Consider the following 19971-nt stretch of genomic DNA (forward strand, 5'->3'; position numbering starts at 1 on the left):
ACAAGTGGTGGAACTGGGATTTGAACCCATGACCTCTGACTCCCAAACCCGTGCTCTTTCCACTGAACCACGCTGCTTCTCCCAAGTTCACACAACGCACTTGTGGCAGAGCTGGGATTAGAACCCAGATCCTTCTGACTCCCAGACACTAATAACATTGACGCTAATCAGCACAAAGTAATTGTGAGCAATCCTGCCTTTTTTCCCCCCAAAACATGTAAAGGCAATATCCTATATGAACCTTTCTAATTATGAAGGTCAGAAATTTTTACCCTTTTTTGTTTTCTTAATATCTTCACACTATCACAGCATATTGAAGTTCAAGATGTCAGTTGGACTTTAGTTAACTCTGGATCTGGATACATTTATTTTGCTGTCTTTCCTTGGGTTGGGGGAGAGAATGCTCTGAGAAAAGCACAACCCCATTGACGCACCTTAATTATTCTGTTCGTATCGCCAGCCCTATCCGCGGCTCAAATCCAAAAAAAAATTTAAGTCCCCACTTCCGATGGTCGAAGGAGGGTGAGCCACTGTCGGGGATGTGTGTTCGTGTGTGTGCTTGTGTATATCTCACAAAGTAAACTTGCTGTCTGTCTGTCGCCAGGAGAGAGAGAGAAAAAAAAGTAGGATCTAATCAAACCTCTGTGAGGTCAACCCTTGTGGTTTTAAAGGCCCTTAATGTTGTCCAGCTGCAAAATAAAAGGAATTGGGAGGGGAAGTTGCTTGGAGTGGATGGGAATGGGGGATGAAGGAGGAGGGGGAAAGGAACAGGGAGTCTGGCTTTTATTTTTTTTTTTTAAAGTGAGTTCAGTGCCAGCCTGGACATTGGTTGTGGAAGACTATTGAGCCATTGTCTGCTCCGTTTCCAGAATAGCCCCCAGTTAATCACTTCGGCTTTGAAGGGAATTTCCTCGTGGAATTCTCCACAGAAAATCTAATCAACTGACCTGCCCTCTCAACAATGGAAGCTTTTTTTTTTTTTCCTCCTTCTTCTTCTTTTCCCTTATTGGGGCGGACTCTGTGTGTAATGTAGTCTTTTGTGCAGAATGTACCCTCCCTGTGTGTGTGTGTGTGTGTGTGTGTGTGTGTGTGTGTGTGTGTGAGAGAGAGAGAGAGAGAGAGAGACAGAATATGACACTGTGAACACACACTGTCTTGTGTTGGTGAGTATGCCCTTACTCTCTGGCCAGATGCTGCAGGGTATTGGGGCAGTCAGAGTCTCTGCTTGTGTGTCTGTGTACAAGTGTGGTTGTGTGTGTTTGTGCCTGCGCCCCTCTGTCATTTCGTGTCAAAGGTACATTACCTGATTACCCTCCTCGTCTGCCAGATTTTTATCTAGATAATTGGAACCGCTATGGAGGCTGTAGCCTGCCAGTCGTCTTAGACACTGTAAAACCATAGTTTGTCCACCTTGTTATCTGTGGGCTGTCTGGGCAGAGGAAATTAAAGAGATCCACAGCTAAGGGACTCTCTCTTTTTTCCATTTTTTTTTTCTTTGCCACAAAAGGAGAAGGCCGGGGGGAAGGAAAGTTGCTGTTATTACTGTTATTTTTGAAGAGGTGTTGTGGCGGAGGGGGTGGGGGGGGTGGGGATTGATTGGTTCTGTGCATGTCGTTTTGGCATAAGGACATCTGTCTTCCTTCTACACAGCATTGCTGTTTTCTGGAGTTTGGAGCTGGAGAAACTTTGGTTGTGTGGCAAGGGCGTTTGCACCACTTTGTGGAAAGCAAGAGCGAACAGTGAGACCGACAGAGTGAGTGACAAGTTGTTTACAGGTTTCCTTGAAGGGGCCTCTGCTATATTTCAATCTGTCAAAGTTGCTTTTCTTCCCCCAGAACAATGCCTGATTGTTGCATTTTTTTTTTCGTGAGTCTGTGCGCGCAAAAGGAAAGAGTCTTAAAGAGGAGTGATATGGGAAGGGGAAAAGGAATAAGAACGGTCAGGTTAGAAACTACTCTTACGTGTAAGTTTTTTGTTTTCTTCCTATATTAAAAAAACGAGTGTATTAATTAGTTAAATCCGGCTCCTGATAGTATCCTCTTTCTCTTTTGATTTGCAGGGAAGGCATTTTCTCTCAATTAGGGTTGGGTGTCCGGGTATTTGTGTATGCGTGTGTGTGTTTGATTGTGTGTTTTCTAGGGGAAGGCACTAACCAAGTTGACTTCTCCCATTTCGTGATGACTGGAGGATAGAATTAAAAAAGAAAGGACGGGAGCCCGGAGTTGGGCTAGTGCTTTGCTAGCGGCGGCGTGCTTCTCAGCTGTGGAGGGGGGGAGCTCTCTTTATTTATAAGGGCTGCTGTTAAGTGTGCTACCCCTTTAAGAGATTGGTCAAGGAGTCCCTAGCTCACAGGGAGAGAGAGGGAGAGAGAGAGAGAAAGAGGGAGAGAGAGAGAAAATCAATTGGTGTAGAAGGTTTGGACTCACTTGACAGGTTCAGTTGGAGGCGATCATAGGTGGCTGCTGTGACAAAGGGAAACTGTGCTTTTCCAGCATGCTTACTGACCCTGATTTACCTCAGGAGTTTGAAAGGTGAGTTGAGTTTTGTTCTGTGTTTTTTTTTTTCCCCTTACCCATATTAAAAGTGCAACTCTCTCTTTTTACAGCAGACACTGAGTAGTTGCAAGGTGATCCTCCCCCCATGTCCCCCTCTCTCTCCCCCCACACCCCCCACCCTAGCACGGTTGAGATGAATCTTCACCTTCCCTTATCTGCATGTGACTCCATGGTTTTGTCGGGGATGTTCACTGGATCGGATTGAAGGGATCCGCAATGTCCTTCGATCGGGTGGCCGGCTGATGATTTTCAGGGTTAGGTGTGGACTGGAGATGTGAACGGACATTGCCATCGGGATCGTACGTGTGTTTTCCTCTCTCCGTCTTTCTCCTCTGTCACTAACCGCCACCCCCTGGGTCCTTCTCTGTCCCTCTCGCCTCGGTCACTCAATCTCCCTTTCCCTCTTTTTCCCTCTTCTTCCCTTCTGCTTATATCCCACTCTCTCCCCCTTTGCCCTCCCTGTCCCTCTACCTTTCTTTCCCTCTCTTCACCTCCCCCCGCCACCTCCCCTTCCATCTCCCCAAGCAGAATATTCGAATGTCAATCATTTCTCTTGGGCACAATTTTGGGTGTGACAGGAGAAATTTGGTGGTCCAGATGAAAGGTTTAACTCCAAGTGCGATTCTTTTGCCAAACTTTGGACGGTGCTCTAACGAGAGCACATGATCTTTTGTTGTTCCAAGTGAGGAGGGATTTTTTTTTCCTTTTTTTGGTTAAGTAATCACCACAGTCCATCCTCAGATTGGTCTTTAAGTAGCGAAAAAAGTGAAACTCTGGCGACGGTGTTTTAAGTTTTAGCGGCCACCTTTCGCGTTGGCTCGTCGAAAGCTCAATTTTGATTTATGAAGGTTCCCCCCCCACGACTGTCTAAAATTATAGATTTCATGGCTTGGGAATTCACTGGTCACTGCTAAATGATGTGTTGAAACTTCTTCAGATGGGTACTTGTTTCTAGTATATCTAGGTAGTCATTTTAATTAAAAGGTGTATATACACTTTGTTAAAAATGTTTGCTATGTCTTCCCTTGCCTGATAAAGAGTCCTGTTCTCCTTGAAAAAGAGTGGAAACTTTTCAGGTTTTGGGTAGTGAATGAAAAAAAAAAAAGTCTCAAGCAGACAGGATGCTTGATATATAGCATTTTATCCCTCCTATTTTCATGAAAGCTACCTTCTGTGTAAACATTTGTTGTATCTATGCAATGCAAGCTAGGTGCTAGACCAGCTGGATAAAAATATGCTAAGTCAAGCTGTTCATCTCTCAATTGACTGAATTTGATATGAAAAGGCAAAAGAAAAAAGGCCAAGATTAAAACATTTTAAAAGTCAGAGAAATAAGTGCACCCTGGAAGAGGGAAAAGAAACATTAGGCAAATAGAATTTAACAAGATGATGAATTTAGGAGCTGAATGCGAGATTGAGGAGGAGATTTTTAAAATAATACTTTAATATACCGGGTCCTCATTTTTCCAGTGAAGTTTGCCATCTCCAGATAACCTCAGTGATTTTTTTTTAACTTTGTAAGGGTTTAGGATTTTTTTTGGTTGAGCATTTTTCATTTCCCTTATGACAGTTTTAGTGAGATTTCTTTCCTTCATAAGCAAAATTTCCTTAGTCCATAGAGATGTTATCTTCAAAACCTCAAAAAGCAGTTGATGCTTGTAGCCATGAATTACTCTATAATAGCAATTTTGGGTGGTGTATGGAAGTATCAGGTAAACCAGACTATTCATACTTTATGAAGTTGATTCTCTACATGTGATGGGCAAGTCTGATCGTAAATCAACCTTACATAAGGAAGGAACACGTAACAAAAGCTAAATTATATTTCTTTAGTGAGGCTCCAACTTTCTTGTTATGAAATGCCTGTGTATTTTTACAAAAGGTTTCTTCGAGAGAGAAACTTTTCTACTAGTCTGAAACTAGAAGCCTCTTGCATTGTCTCTCCGGCATTTGCAACTCAAAGGCACACTTTGTACCTGATTGGTTATAAATAAGAAAGTGATTAATCAATAGGACTGAGGTGGCTGTGTGAAGCAGGCAATATTAATGACTGAGATAGTTTTTAAAGCTATCCCATAATGAAATTAATATACCTTATTTGCCTGAGGTGACTGACCATTGATAGGATGAACCCCAATCTCTATGAATCGATGTCATTTATTTACATAGCGAGTGTGGGTGAATAATAATTAATAATAATGATGGCATTTATTAAGCACTTACTATGTGCAAAGCACTGTTCTAATCTGTCTCTAGGTACCTTCTTCCCATATATATAACGTAGTCACAGTATTGGATATTTACATTCATCCAGAGGCTGGCGGATGGATGCTCAGATAATGCACCTCATGAGCCTGAAGGCTCAATTTGTGCTTCTCTCCTCTTTGAGCTCTTTTGTACTTTCTACAGCCAAATGGCTTTCAGCTTGCCAATTTTTTTAAAACATTGCTGGTATCCACCTGTCATCTCTTCATTTCCATTCAAGGAGTACTATGAACCCGTGGTGAAAACCTTTTCAATTTTGTCCCCGCGTAGGTTCGGATCTTCATTGCACGAAATAAAGTTGCCCGAGTTTCATTTTCTCAGATTTGTCCGCTTGTCCTACCGGGGAGCTATATCCGGAACATCCTGGTGACCACCCATTGGGACTACCGACCACATCTCGGTCAGACAATGTTAAAAAGTCCTTAGAATTTATTAGTCCACGTCTAAACTGGAGCATATTTCCAGAAAGGTTTTCTTCACCGGGTGTCCGTACCCTGAATCCGAGAGATGGAAATGGTTAGTTAACGTGCTCAAAACGCTTCCACAACCGATTCCGTACTTAGAGATAACAGCAACTTGAATTGGCTCTGAACAACTGTCATTCAAGGTTAAGCAATGTAGCCGGCTTTCTCTGATAAATCAAGAATGGAAGCAATCTGGGGATCGATCAGATCTTTGTGACTACCGAGGTGACTTAAAAGATGCATTCTGGATAGGACCAAAGACCTACAGGAATCATAAGACTCGATTCTCGGCCAAAAAAAATTCCCCAAATCCCAACCATTTTCACAAAGTTCACACAAAACCAAATATGAATACAGAAGGGGATTCTGCAATACTTTAAGGACACTATATTTAGAATGTGAAGAAGAAGGAGAAGCATGACCCTAAAGTTTTACTATCAGATTGATTAATGAGCAAGAGGTAAAATAATTTTCTGTAATCGAATCCCTTGTGCATATTTAGTTTGCAACTAAGTTACTTCCTCACGCCACTTGAATTCTCCTGGTGGCTTAATTAAGCATAAAGACTGAATGTGTGGGTTCGTGGTGGCTTAGAAAGAAAGGGTATGTTAATATTTTAGGAGGATTAAAGGAAGGGGTATGTAAGTGGTACACTTTTCCATCCTGTACCACCTTATCTCAGCTATCCTACCGGATGCTCTAAATAAGAAAAAGTTGGGAAATAGGGGAAAAAAAAATAAACTTAGCTGCTGTTCTGCCTGAAACATTTCAGGATCCCCCAAATTCGTGTGGGCGGGTCTTACAACCCTGATTAATGGATTGTTTTCTTCTAAGGCAGCTAACTGTATTTTTTCAATGTATTTCCTTTGAAATTGATCTTTGGAAAATTTGCCACATGCCATTAGTGCTGTGAATTTTTAGAAGAAAAAGCTCTCTGGTTCTTGGATGCAAGAATAAATCAGTTTACATTCTTTAGAGACCATTCCCTAAAATGCTTGCCTTCAACTTACAGGTAGCCTGGCCATTGCTACTACAGCTTCTCCTTCCTGGATTATTATTTTTTTCTGTATAATATTTTACAACCACCACTGATTTAGGGGAAGAAAACCTAAAAAAAGTGAAAGTCCAAGAGAATGAAGGAAAAGTTGCAGTTTTCTAATGATCGTCCTCCCAAAGAGAGACTGAGCCTAGGGCTATATGTTATCTGGTCGGTTGTCTTCATGAGCGATAGGTTTGAGGCTTCGGCAAGGAGGAATTAACTGGACCAGATTATCGATTTTAATTGCCTTCTCAATAATTGGCTATTTGCAGGAAGTGAGACCCCGACTTGGTACTTGGTAAGCAGCCGAGATGAGATGTTGGTGAGACACACAGCTTTATCCTCGAGAAGTCAACTGAGGGAATGCGCGAAGGACCTGACTCGGACTTATCGTCCAGATCGATTGAAAGGTTAGCGTAGGAAGCGATGTTGGGTGGTTTTTACCAGGCAGGAAGTTGAGTTGGGTTTGAATCGTGAAGATCTTTCTTTTCCTCAGTGGGTCAAGATCTTCACCCACGTTCTCCAGAGCCGTATGCGTAAGATGCCCTCGGCGCTTTTTAACTCGGGAACTATTGCGCCCGAGAAGCACATATTAAAATTTGGTTTCAGCATATTACTCTTCCTCACATCTGGAAACTGTTACCAATGGATTAAATCTTTAATAGATTTAGAGCACAGAATGACATCCATGGATAAAGTGTCATTATAATTTGCACTCCTCCCACTGTCCGTTTTGAAGCTAACTGATGATTCCCGGGAGTGTGGCAAATACACATTAGAGGTTGGAGGGTTTTTCTCTGCGCAGACAGTTCGATAAGTAAGAGTGGGTGAGTTTCTTTCAGTTTTGGGTTTGATCATTCTGATTCGGTTGGGTTCGAATTGAACCACTAGACAAATACTAACCCATAAGGACCTGTGGCCCCATCTTACATAAAGGCAAAACTGCAACTATCAAAGTGTTGTAGAATAGAGAAAGAAGCAAAAATTTCTTCCCAGAATGTGATCCACAAATGGAGAACCTCCTCACAAATGGGAATTGTGTGTGGAATAGCCAACTTCCTAAGTGAAAGCAAAGTTTTTTTTCTCTTTCCCAATTGCACATTGCTGTTGTTTTTAAATGACAACTTTTTTGCTTTGGAGTTGAGTTTAGAATAGGTAGCGTATTGGGGCGGGGGCTCCAAAGTGGTCCAAATCTTTTTTTTCCACCTTTAGGACCAAAAGGAATGTGTTTAAAACAGTAAGAAATTAGCCTGGGCTACAATTTTCTGGAGTTGAGTTCATCCCGAGGAATATTTTCCTGACATCTCCTTTACATCATTCGGGGCCTGACAACAGGTCTGACATGGAAGGTGGAGGGATTTTGCCGCACATCCTCCTGCAGCTCTGCTTTTTTTCATAATCCAGTCTAGAGGAGCAAAACTCCACCGCTCCCAAGGTGCTGTCTCTTCCCTTCCCATCCCAAAGCATTCGAATCTCCTCGGGGGGATCGGGCCGTCTCCACCTCCGGCAGTTCAGGCGGAGCAACTCTTCGACCTCTCCTCTGTCACCTTTCCCTCCTGGGATTGAAAGTCATTCCCAGTAAGTCCAGTGGGCTTTCGCCAAGCAGAGGAGTCAGGGACTTAACATTGGTCCCGGACCTCTGGCATCTTCCTCCTAGAGCTCGATTCTGTTCCTTGGGCTGTGAGAAGGGCCAGATCGAAACAGAATTTTAGAAGAATTCTGGTGAGAGCTGTTTATAGGGATATGGTATTTTAAAAGAATGGAGTAAACAAACAGAATTGTGGCATCAACAAAGATAATTAGCATAAACAATGTCGTTTTAGGACAGGTGGTTTAAAAAAACAAACACAACAAAAAAACCCAAATATGAACCCGGCTTGGATGCTGCCAGTTTGCACTTCTTGTGGATTGTCCAGGTTTCTGGATCAACTCGTTGAGGGGCTTTGGCTTTTTTTCTTCTGTAACATTTTCCGGTCATTATGCCCTTTTGTCACCCAGCTTGAGAGTAATTAATCTGTTACAAGGTGGCATAATGACTTTTTGCCCATAAAGCACGGCAGAAGTAAAATTAAAAACAAGCTGTGACTGTTCTTAGACATTTGAAATCAGCTTTGAACATTCAGTGGATCCCAAACTGGACCTCATGGTTTCCAGATTTATTTAATCTTTCCAGAGAAACATTATTCTTGTCACTTATATCTGTGGTGTTTTAACTTTACTTTGGTCTTGCCACACAAAGATTTTCCTTATGGCTCGATCCGTAGCACGTCAGAAGACCCGCTTGTCATTTTTCTTTATATCTAATTGAAGGTAGCACAAGATCTGATAGAACAAACTTGGTAATCAGGGAGTAGAAGGATGCTATTCATTCTATCCCAGCGACCTAAGACTATTCAGTGAATTTCTGCACGTCTCCAGGCGTTTTGGTTTATTACTTTATGTCACAGTCCTATTGTATGCCTCATTCAAAAAGATTTTGCTTTTTAGTGACACGTGAAACACCGGGATTAGATAGCAGTTTTTCCTTTTGTTAAGGACCAAAGTTCTTCAATGATGTTAAGGCTATTTTCATCCCTCCTTTTTTTCCTTGCCTTTGCTGAAGGAAGTTTCACCTACTCTCTATGTCTTAGCCGTTTCTCCACTACACTGAGTGTATTTTTGAATGAGGGTTGGTTTCTTCGAGTTACCAAAATGTGAGGAGGCAGGTAAATGCATCTCTTTCAGAGGCTAGGAAGGATTTCTCCCACCTCTGGGACAAAAATGATTTGGCTACTAACGAATCGGGGCCACTTGCCAATGACAACACATACTGTAGGTAAGAGTAACACCATAAAGACAAGCTCCTGCCAGGAAACCAACTGAAACTTTTCACACCTAACGTCTCTATTTCAATCCTTCAGATCTCTGAAAGTATACGTATCTTAGAGAAGAAAAACGTTGAAAAATATGAGCAAGAAATCATCCCGCTCAGTATTCCGGGTTGGGTGGTAGCGACGCGTCATTTTATGTTCCGTTGGCTGGACGTGATTTTTGTCATGCCATCTCCTCAGAAGACCGAGGCCCCGTGAAGAGACGAGATGCAGGAAAATGGACGGCGATGCCCTCAGACCGAATGAATGATTTAAAAGGAGCGACTCCCTTCTTGAAATTAGTTTGACTCAAGACTCTGAAGCTTAGCTTTCTTTGCAAAAGGGCCCAAACTCCCATCCAACCTCCAAAATGGATTTTTCTGTAGGTAAAAGAACGGAGGTGTACGGGGGAGGCGAGAGACGTGAAGGCATATGTTCCCACCCTGGGTTTTATCAGGCTTGTAGATAAAAAGGAGACATCAACCTCCACAGTGTTGATCTAGTTCTTCTAGGAGTGTTCAAGTGGCTTAAAACGCTGTGGATCATTTACTTTGAAGTGAGTTTTTGCTTTGTTTTCTGACCTGAAGGTAATTAGAAACAAAATGTCCACGGGGAAGATTTTTCATCATGTTAGAGTTTGCGTCAGGCTGAAATAATTTCCTTTCAGGCCACTAATAATGGAAAATAAAATCATTCCAGGTCAGAAGCCATTAAAAGATTGATATTTCATAACACTCCTCCCATGGCCTCAACAGAACTTAAAAATTGTAAGATGATGACGTTTTTAATTTCCGTCAGAATTGTTTTTTTCATTCTTGATGTGGTATGAGCTGTTTGGCATCTTCTTTTTAGATCTGGCTTGACCCCCACTATGAAGTCCAAATGGTCATCGGGTTACGTTTCAAGGATGGGTCCCTGTGTCAAGGGAATTGGTTTGGGAAGGAGGAAGCTTTTTTCTCTTTCCACTGGGCCCCTTCATCTTTTTTCCGTATCTCTGATATCCTTGCCTATTGAGCTATGTAAAGTGTTTGGAGATAGTGCCATTAGGGCAAAATGATCCCTTATCCCTTCTTTTATTCCAAAGGTCCTTAAGGAGATGGTTGTCTTCAAGGAAATGTCACCAAAGGGAGAACTTTTGCCTGGAAATGGAGCTAGTCTATTTCTGTTCCAGTTGCCGATTCACTTTTTGGCCTAGGGCAAGGATTTATGTAGTGAAAACTCCTGAGAGTCAGGATGGTCTAGCAGGAATGATCATGGGTTCAGAAGTCAGGAGACCTGAGTTCTAATTCTGGCTCGGCCACTTGCTTACTTTGTAACCTCTCTCGGCTTCAGTTTCATCATTTCTAAAATGGGGACAAAATGCCCATTCTCCCTCCCTCTTGTATGGAGCTCCGTGTGGGACAGGGACTGCGTCCAATCTTATTTTCTGTTACATCCCCGAGTGCTTAGCCCAATACCTGGCAGATCGTAAGCGCTTAATAAATACTATCATTTATCTCTAATATGGGTTCTCACATTTCTCACAGGAATATCATGTGTATGTGTGTGTGTGTGTGTGTGTGTGTGTGTGTGTGTGTGTGTGTGTTCTGAATTGGACAGGAGTTTGGAAAAACTCAGGAGTAAGGAGCTATGAAAGTGCAATGCATCTTAAATACAATCATCCCTTATGGATGGATGTACCAGTAATGAATGATCCAAGTAGTCGAGAACACTGCTGGAGCACAATGGACCCTTATATTTCATGCCTCCCTTAGTTGTTCAAATTTAGGAGAGCGAGGGGGAAATGTTTTCACAGTTCAAGGATTTCCAGAGGCAACTATTTAAAAGTTCAATTCTTAGTTCTTGGTTCTCATTTTAAAAGAAAGTGTACGGTAGTTTGAACACGAAGGAAAATTTACTAGTTTGGTCACTTTTAGCACAGAAGTGGAAAAAAAGTTTGACAAAATACTTTAAAAAAACCATCTTTTTCATAAAAATGATGCTGCAGGGAATCAAACACAGGTTGTTTTACAAGGAAGTTGAAAGAAAATTAGTCTCCATCACCAGGGATCATGGGAGGAATTTTCCGGGGGTAAAATACTAGCCCAGAGGATGAGACCTCGAGGGAATTCAGAAAACGTTTTTGCTTGGAATTGTGAATGTTATTTGGAATGGATTACATGCCCAGCCTTTCAAAGCAGGGTAGCTGAAAGAGGGGTTCAATTCATTGGCCCAAGGTATTGGTTAAGTGCATACTTTGGGTTGAGCACTGTTCTAAGTGCGGGGGTAGATTCAAGTTGAGGACAGACTGCAGCAGAAAGACGAGGAAGCGTTGTCAGAATAATACCAATGTGGGGAAAGTCTCAGAAGTGGAAAGCGGAAAAAAAAAAAGGAACGCAATTCTGAAACCTTGAAAATCCAACTCCTGCAGTTTTACATGCATGTAACTAGAATCTTGAGATTCCAAGCTGAGGGAAGTGAGATTTTCAATATGCTTTGAATAAAGTTTTCACTTTTAATCTGACAGTCAACTATTACTTCTGAAGAAAATACAAATCTCCTTTGTTTTGGCCATTAAGATAGTTATGGGCAGGGAATGCGTCAGCTAACTCTGTTTTATCGTACTGTCCCACGTGCTGAGTATGGTGTCCTGCTCAGAGTAAGTGCTCAATAAATACCATTGCTTGATTGAATGATTTAGGCTCAGATTTTCCTTTGATCACTTACAAGATGTTAATGACTTTTAGATGAAAATATTTTTCACTCTTCACTTTACACAGTCTTCTACTCCTTTGTTTAATAATATCTTGCTTTTTGAATAATGCTTTTGTTTCCAAAGAAGAAGTTATTTTGATCTTCATAACAGACATATGATGTAGGAAGAGGGAGGTGTTATGATCCCCATTTTACAGTTGGGCAGACTGAGTCAAGTCGCTCAGGAGGCAAATGGCAGAATAGAGAATAGAACTGAGGTTCTCTGGCCCCCTGAACTATGTTCTTTAATTAATATAATCTATCAATCAATTAAACTCATTTATTGAGCACTGTACTAAGTGCTTGAGAGGGTACAACAGAGTTGGGGGACACATTTCAAACACGCTATGATCTCTTGAACATTTGTTAAGTGCCAAGTACTGTACTAAGCACTGGGGTCGTTATAGGACAATCAGGTGGGACCCAGTTCCTGTTCCACACGGGGCTTTACCGTCCATATGGCAGAGAACAGATATTGAATTCCTATTTTAACCAAGAAGGAAAGTGAGGAGCAGAGAAGTTAAGTGACTTGTCCAAGGTCATACAGGGGGTAAGTGGTGGAACTAGGATTAGCACCCAGGTCCTCGGACCCACAGACCAGTGCTTTTTCCACTAGGATATGCTGTTTCTCCCTACAACACACTGCCATGCCTCTTTAGCCGTTGGTAATCAGCTGAGGCCTTTTAACTTCAATCTCCCAGCTAAAGTGGAAATCCAATGCAGGTGCATAGCTCGACAAGAAACAGCTGGTATGAGACCCTGTTTATAGATGACTGCATATGCTTATAAACACACATACAAAATCCAACCGTAGTAGTAGTAGCACACCTATAAAATAGGACAATACCTTTCTTACAACCATTAATTCATTAAAAAGCTCTGACTTACCAAATGTGGGACGGACATTTTACGGGGAGATTCCCAAGGACTTCTTCTCCTCTAGTCTGTGTCCTAAGTTCCTTATGGGGAGGTATTGGGTCTTCATACTCTACTGTACTGTACCCTCCCAGGTGTTCAGTTCAGTGCTCAGCATGCAGTAAGTGTTCAGTAAATACTGTTGATTGATCGACTGAAGAGAAACTGAAGAGGTGGTTTATCTCACTACTGACCTCTCTCCCCATCCTACCTCTGACCTGGAATGCCCTCCCTCCTCGAATTTGGTAGACAATGACTCTCTCCACCTTCAAAGCCTCACTGAAGGCCCATCTCCTCCAAGAGGCCTTGCCTGACTAAGCCCTCCTTTCCTCTTCTCCCTCTCCCTTCTGTGTCACCCTGCCTTGCTCCTCGTATTCATCCCCTGCTTCCAAGCTCCACAACATTTATATACAGATCTGTCATTAATTCATTCATATTAATGTCCATCTCCGCCTCTAGACTCTAAGCTCATTGTGGGCAGGAAATGTGTCTGTTCATTCTTATGGTGTATTCTCCCAAGTGCTTAGCACAGTGCTTTGACCACAGTAAGCACTCAATAGATATGATTGAATGATACATCATTGAAATACCTGATAGGCATTCAGTAATAATAATGATGGTATTTAAGTGCTTACTATGTGCCAAGTACTGTTCTTAATGCTGTAACAATTGATTAATGGTCTGAATCATTTTTATTGAATGCTTACTGTATGCAGAGCACTGTACTAAGCACTTGGGATAGTACAATGCAGCAGTTAACAGATTTTTTCTTTGGTCTGTATTACTCAAACGGCAATGTGATCAATCAGTCAATTGATAGTATTTACTGAGCGCTTCCTGTGTGCAAACCACTGTACTAAGTGCTTGACAAAGTACAGTATAGTAGCAGTGGTAGACACGAATTTTCTCCACCAGATGCTTAAGTGAGAGCTCAAGAAATGATATTCCTATTAGCATTATCTTGTTCTTTCATCATCAAGATTAGCAGTACTTGTGTATATGCACAGAGAATGGTTGTATAGGTGTAATTTTAGAATCAGAAGTAACTACCTCCAGGCTTGAGATCTAGATCAGAATAATATTAGTAATTGTGGTATGTGTCAACTGCTTATTATGTGCCAGACATTGTACTAAGTGTTGGGGTAGATACAAGGTAATTGGATCAGATACAATCCCTGCCCCGCATAGGGCTAGCAGTTTTAATCCTCATTTTCCAGAACTGAGCCCAGAGAAGTGAAGTGACTTGCCCAGGGTCATGAAGACGACAAGTGGCAGAAGTGGGATTAGAAACCAGGTCCTTCTGACTCCCGAACTCGTGTTCTAGCCATTAAGCCACACTGCTTCTCCCAGCTCGTCCGTCGTATACATGTTTGTACAGTGGGAGGATTGATTTCGGGGACCTTTTTGGTTTACTGAATGTGAATGGATAGAAATTGGCATAAACAAATGACCTTACCATGTCATTCAATTTGATGCCACCTTTGGTTTGCAGCTGAGGATGACATGTAGAACTCATACCCCAAGAAAATGTACAAAAAAACCAAACCAAAACAAAACAGTATTTGACCAGAAAGACATTCTGAAAAGCATCCATTCTGACATCCTACTCCTAGTATATTTTACAATCTAGTACAAAGTGCTATTCGAGGTTGCCATATGTTCATATCATTTCACAAAATAGAACTGAAAATCTGTCTTGGGTAAATAACTAACCCTCGTATTTGAGCCTGTAAAATGGGCTTGAATACTGATAGAACAGGCCCCTCCCCAGCACTATTAAGATTAATCAACGCTTACACTATATTGATCTTTCTGGATGAAATTGCTCAAATTAAGTTTTTGCCCCCCCACAGAAAAGGGAAAAATAGCCAAGGATCTATTTAAGGATGGAAAGTAAGTATATTCTTCTAAGTCTCTGGAAGACAGATTCCCTTTTTGGGGGATAAAATAGTAATGAACCTGGTCACGATAGACAATTTCAAGTTTGAAATTTTTTAAAGAACAATATGATTAAGAGGTGGAGGATAGATCGTTGAATCCTGATATTTGGCATCCGGGATAATAGCAATGACAGGCCGATAGCATCGTTCATCTGGAACGTGGAAATTGTTTATTTGTTCTAATCAAGTCTCACAATATTCATCGAAAGAAACACGGCTCTTCCTCATTCACACGAAAGAAAACTGAGTCACGAGAAGGTCAGGCTCCCATAAAGTTCCTGCTGTACCTGTGACCGTTAGTACGGCATATAAATAACGGCGACTCTTCAGCTCGAAATCGTCACCTACAAACATGTCCATTAAAATGTTCATCCCCCCGTTGTGTATGTATTTAGTCAGAAGAAGGAAACAAAATAGTTTAAGCTGAAGTAACAAAGAGAAAAAGAGGCAGTCTCCCTGGGAGGTAAAACGGAACTCTCTGCCCGTTGTTACAGACAAATCTTATTACCCTCAGTATGCTGAGGCTGAAACTGACAGAGAACCCGCGACTTACTATTTTTAAGGGCAACTGTTTAAGGAAAAAAAAATGAAAGAAGAGGCAGTGAAACCCAACGAACAGAATGCTTTCTAAAATCATTAGAAACTGATTTTAAACGGATAGATCTTTTGGAAGTCCAGAAGCCATCCAAAGGGCTGATATCCATTTAAGAAGATGATCTTTTGCCTTAATTGTACATCTGGGAGATATTAACTGAACATTTTGTGGAGAACAGTGACTACCTTAGTCACCAGTTGTCTAAAATGCCGCTAATGATCGACAGAGTGCCAGTGTTTTGGTGGTTCAAACCTAGGCCCGAATATGAATACAAAGAACAGAGTTGGAAAAAAAAGCACAAATTTTATAGAAAACAGATTTCAACCATCTGCTTGGCACTTAAGTTTGCCACTATAGGCAATATATGAAAGAGCCTAGTGTCCAGGTTATGAAAGGCAATGCTTTTATTGCTACCTTAGAAAAACCATAGGGTTTTGCAAGCTTGTATATCCAATGGTTTTCTTCAGATGAATAATGAAAACAAGTGTGCCCTAGCCAAAATTTTGTTCCTTCCCTCGTCGCCCCTATGGCAGATCCTTATTCCAGAAAAAAAAAAAGAAGAAATGAGAGTTTTCAAGGAAGAAAATCATGTTTAGTGCAGCACCTCGGAATATTCCAGTATATCAGATGACTCTGCGAAAGGGGTCATAGGATAAAGGCCCAGATGGTTTATGAGATAAAACACTGTTTGCTTTAGGAATGGGTTGGATAGCGGAGTCTGTAGCCTCAGTACTATGGAGCATGTCAAATCAGCATGGAAGTTAATGGCCCAAAAGCACTTCTAGATTTAACACTTTCCCATTTGATCTGAATTTATAACATTAGTCCAGAATGGAGCTGTTCTTTTACTTCAGGAAGGGAAAAGATGATTTATAGCAGGAATTACGGAAAGGGGACAACGATTTGACCCAAGTCACCCACCTCAACCTCGAGGGAAAAAAGCAACGAGATGTTTAAATGATCCAGAGGAGAATATTAGCAAGCATCGGCTATTGAGAGTTGGTAAGATAGTGGCTTGGAGGTGGGGGAGGAGATGCGGAGAGGGAATCTGTTCTTCCGGCTTGTCTTTGCTCCAAATTCGTTCGGGATCTTTAACTTCTAGCGACTCGAAGGATCATAAATTTCAGTCACTTGCCGTTCGTCCGCTGTTGACTTTGCTCTGCCTGATTGTACCCTGTGATATGTTACGCAAACAGCACACTGTTTTGACTGCAAATGCAGCAATATGAGGGATTAATATTGATTTCTCACGGGGACAAATTAGAGTCCGTCACTTCGCTAAAGGGGGCGAAGGCTGTGTAGGTCTTCCAGTTTCCTGCTCTATTTAGGTGAGCTCGCATCCTCATGGGTTAATCCCGTATTGTCTATCTAGAAGGAAATGTTCCACCAATGCTCCGGCAAATTCGTTCCCCCATTGGTGCTCAGCCCCAAAGGACTAGCAGTCGAGGTGGTCTCGGCAGAAGATGCACTGAGCGGTTTGCAAAATTCAAGGGTGGCTTTCGGCTGGGATCCTTTGGATCTTTTGGGAATATGTCTATGGCTTTCATTCATTCACCCATTCAATCGTACGTATTAAGCGCTTACTGGGTCCAGAACACTGGACAAAATGCTTGGGAGAGCACAACGTAACAACAAACGGATGCCTCTCTTTGCTGACTATAAAGTGCTTTAGAGTTTAGGTCGTGTCTTTTCTGAGCTTTGGGAAGCAGCATAGCCTAGTGGAAAGGGCACAGGCGTGGTTGTCAGGGGACCTGAGTTCTAATCCTGGCTCCACCACATCCCGAATGTGTGACCTTAGGTGACTCATTTGACTCCTCTGGGCCTCAGTTTCCTCATCTGTAAAATGAAGATGTTACTGTCTGCTCTCCCTGCTCCAAAGACTGTAAGCCGTATGTGGGACAAGGGCTGTGCTGCCTCTGATGGCACCAACTCCAGGGTTTAGCACAGTGCTTGATGCATAACAATAAATGCTTCTGCTACCTGCTTTGTAAAAATGGGAGTTAAGACTGTGAGCCTCAAGTTGAGCAGGAACTGCATCCAGCCTGATTAGTTTGTCTCTACCAGGGCTCAGTGCAGTGCCTGGCATATAGTAAGCACTTAACAAATATCATAAAACCAATTATTAGGATAATTATTCATAATAATTTTGAGAAACCATTCAGCAGCAAGCAGCACTCTTGGATGACTGTCTCCAAGTTACTTGGTGATGTCTTTGAATTAGTTGTTATTTATTGAGCACTTACTGTGTGCAGAGCACACAGTACTCTGTACTATACAACAGAGTAGGTGGTCACATCTCCTCCAAGAGGCCTTCCCTCATTAACCCCTCTTTACCCTAGATCCCTCTCCCTTCTCATCGCTGTCATTTATTTACTTATATTAATATCTGTCTTCCCCTCTAGACTATGAGCTCACCATGGGCGGGGAATATGTCTCTGTTGTAATTTTGTACTCTCCCGAGTGCATACTACAGTGTTCTGCACACAGTAAGCGCTCAATAAATACGATTGAATTCAATGAATACGTTCCTTGCCCACAGTGTGCTTTGTTAGGTGAATGATCTTCAAGTAGCACTACTTTCTACTTCCCCTTTCCAGATCTTTTTAGGGTCTGGATTCATCATTCAAACTTGCTTCAATCTATCCTTTGCAAGTGACGACAACTAAGTGGGATAAGAAAATTATTGGGCAGAATTCCTTTACTTGAGAATGGCAGAAAGAAAGATATTTTCCCCTCCAGACAATGACAAAAGGTTTGTCCCATTTTGGAGCAGCTATCCTAGAACTCCTGATTGTGGTATTTAAGTGCTTACTATGTGCCTCATGTGGGACAAGAGCTGGAGTTGATAGAAAATAATCAAGTCCCACCTGTGACTCACAATTTAAGTAGGGGGAAGATTGGGTATTTAATCCCCATTTTTCACAAGAGAGAACTGAGAGAAATTAAGAATTAGGGAATGTCACCCTATGCAAAATTTGGCAGAAGCTATATTCACTCTGGCACTGTCCCAGTAAAGTTTATGAGTCCATACTGTCTTCCAGAAATAGAGAAATTGCTTTGGTTTAATCAAGGCTTTATACTACTAAAGAACTTCAAACTTTGTAGCACCCATTGTATGCGCTTATTAACCAGATACTCAGGTTGTGAGGTGTAACTCTGATACGAGGGTTTCTGAAATGTTTTCCACCTACTTTGCTGTATTGTACTCTTCCATGCACTTAGTACAGTGCTCTGCACACAGTAAGTGCTCAATAAATACCATTAATTGATTGACTGATTAGCACATTACTTTAAAGCCTTGGGCAATTCTGACTGTCTTGGTGATTCAGACCACCACTCTCTCCACCTTCTAAGCATTATTAAGGTCACGTCTCGTCCCCCTCTCCATCCCCCCCATCTTACCTCCTTCCCTTCCCCACAGCACCTGTATATATGTATATATGTTTGTACATATTTATTACTCTATTTATTTTACTTGTACGTATCTATTCTATTTATTTTATTTTGTTAGTATGTTTGGTTTTGTCTCCCCCTTTTAGACTGGGAGCCCACTGTTGGGTAGGGACTGTCTCTATATGTTGCCAATTTGTACTTCCCAAGCGCTTAGTACAGTGCTCTGCACACAGTAAGTGCTCAATAAATATGATTGATGATGATGATCTCCCCCCAGAGACCTTCTCCACTGAAGCCCTCTCTCCTCTCCCCACATCATCTACACACTTGGCTCTGTGACCTTTGACTTTTGACCCCACCCTGACAGTACTTATGTACATAGTTTTAAGCTGTATACTAAAAATTGCTTATTTGTATTAATATGTCCATCTGTCCCTCTAGACAGCGAGCTTGTTAGAGGCAGGGAACATATCTGCTAATTCTATTGGACTGTGCTCTCCCAAGAGCTTAGTTCAGTGCTCTGCACATAGTAAGTGCTCAATAAATACCGTTGATTGTTTGACTCTTGCTGTGCTTCTAGGGGGATGATATTTTATCATCTTCAGTGTATATTGCTCTCAGGAAGAGAGCTCCTCGAGGACTTGAATGTTCACTTATCCTGCTGATATCTGCTTCTGGGATTCTGTTCTGACAGTGTTCCCGGAATCCTGTCATAGATTCCTTTGCAGGTATTTTTCACTTCCAAGAGCCTTGCATGAAATCACCTAGGATGGTCCAGACCCTTCTTTATAGTCTACATAAATACCAGCGAATTAACCATGGTTGTAATCGGGGTTCTGGCACTTGCCTGCTGTGTGACTTTCTACTTAGTCTCTCTATGCCTTATTTTCCTCATGTGTAAACTGGGGATAAAATATCTGCATCTCCCTCACTCAGGGAAGAGGCCTTCCCTAAGCCCTCCTTTCCTCTCCTCCCACTCCCTTCTATGTCATCCTGACTTGCTCCCTTTATTCATCTCCCCCATCAGCACATTATGTCCATAGCTGTCTTCTATTTATTTCTATTAATGTCTGTCCCCTCTTCTAGTCTGTAAGTTCATTGTTGGGAAGGATTGTGTGCATTTAGTGTTCTACTGTTCTCTCCCAAGCACTTAGTACAGTGTATTGTGAACACAGTAAGCCCTCAAGAAGAACGATTTACTGACTGGTGTGAAACTGGTGCGC

The 19971-nt window shown here is 41.9% G+C and overlaps 1 protein-coding gene across 1 annotated transcript in view; it reads left to right on the forward strand.

The window, feature by feature from the left end:
* The first annotated feature begins 2456 nt into the window (after positions 1–2456).
* The window catches only part of SOX5 (SRY-box transcription factor 5), a 583674-nt gene continuing 566159 nt past the window's right edge, over positions 2457–19971 (forward strand). Inside the window, exon 1 of the mRNA XM_038741985.1 lies at positions 2457–2531. Within this exon, the coding sequence (XP_038597913.1) occupies positions 2494–2531 (38 nt within the window). The 5' untranslated portion in view covers positions 2457–2493. The remainder of the gene's footprint in view (positions 2532–19971) is intronic.

This window comes from Tachyglossus aculeatus, chromosome 2 (genome assembly GCF_015852505.1).
Source record: "Tachyglossus aculeatus isolate mTacAcu1 chromosome 2, mTacAcu1.pri, whole genome shotgun sequence".
NCBI lineage: Eukaryota > Metazoa > Chordata > Mammalia > Monotremata > Tachyglossidae > Tachyglossus > Tachyglossus aculeatus.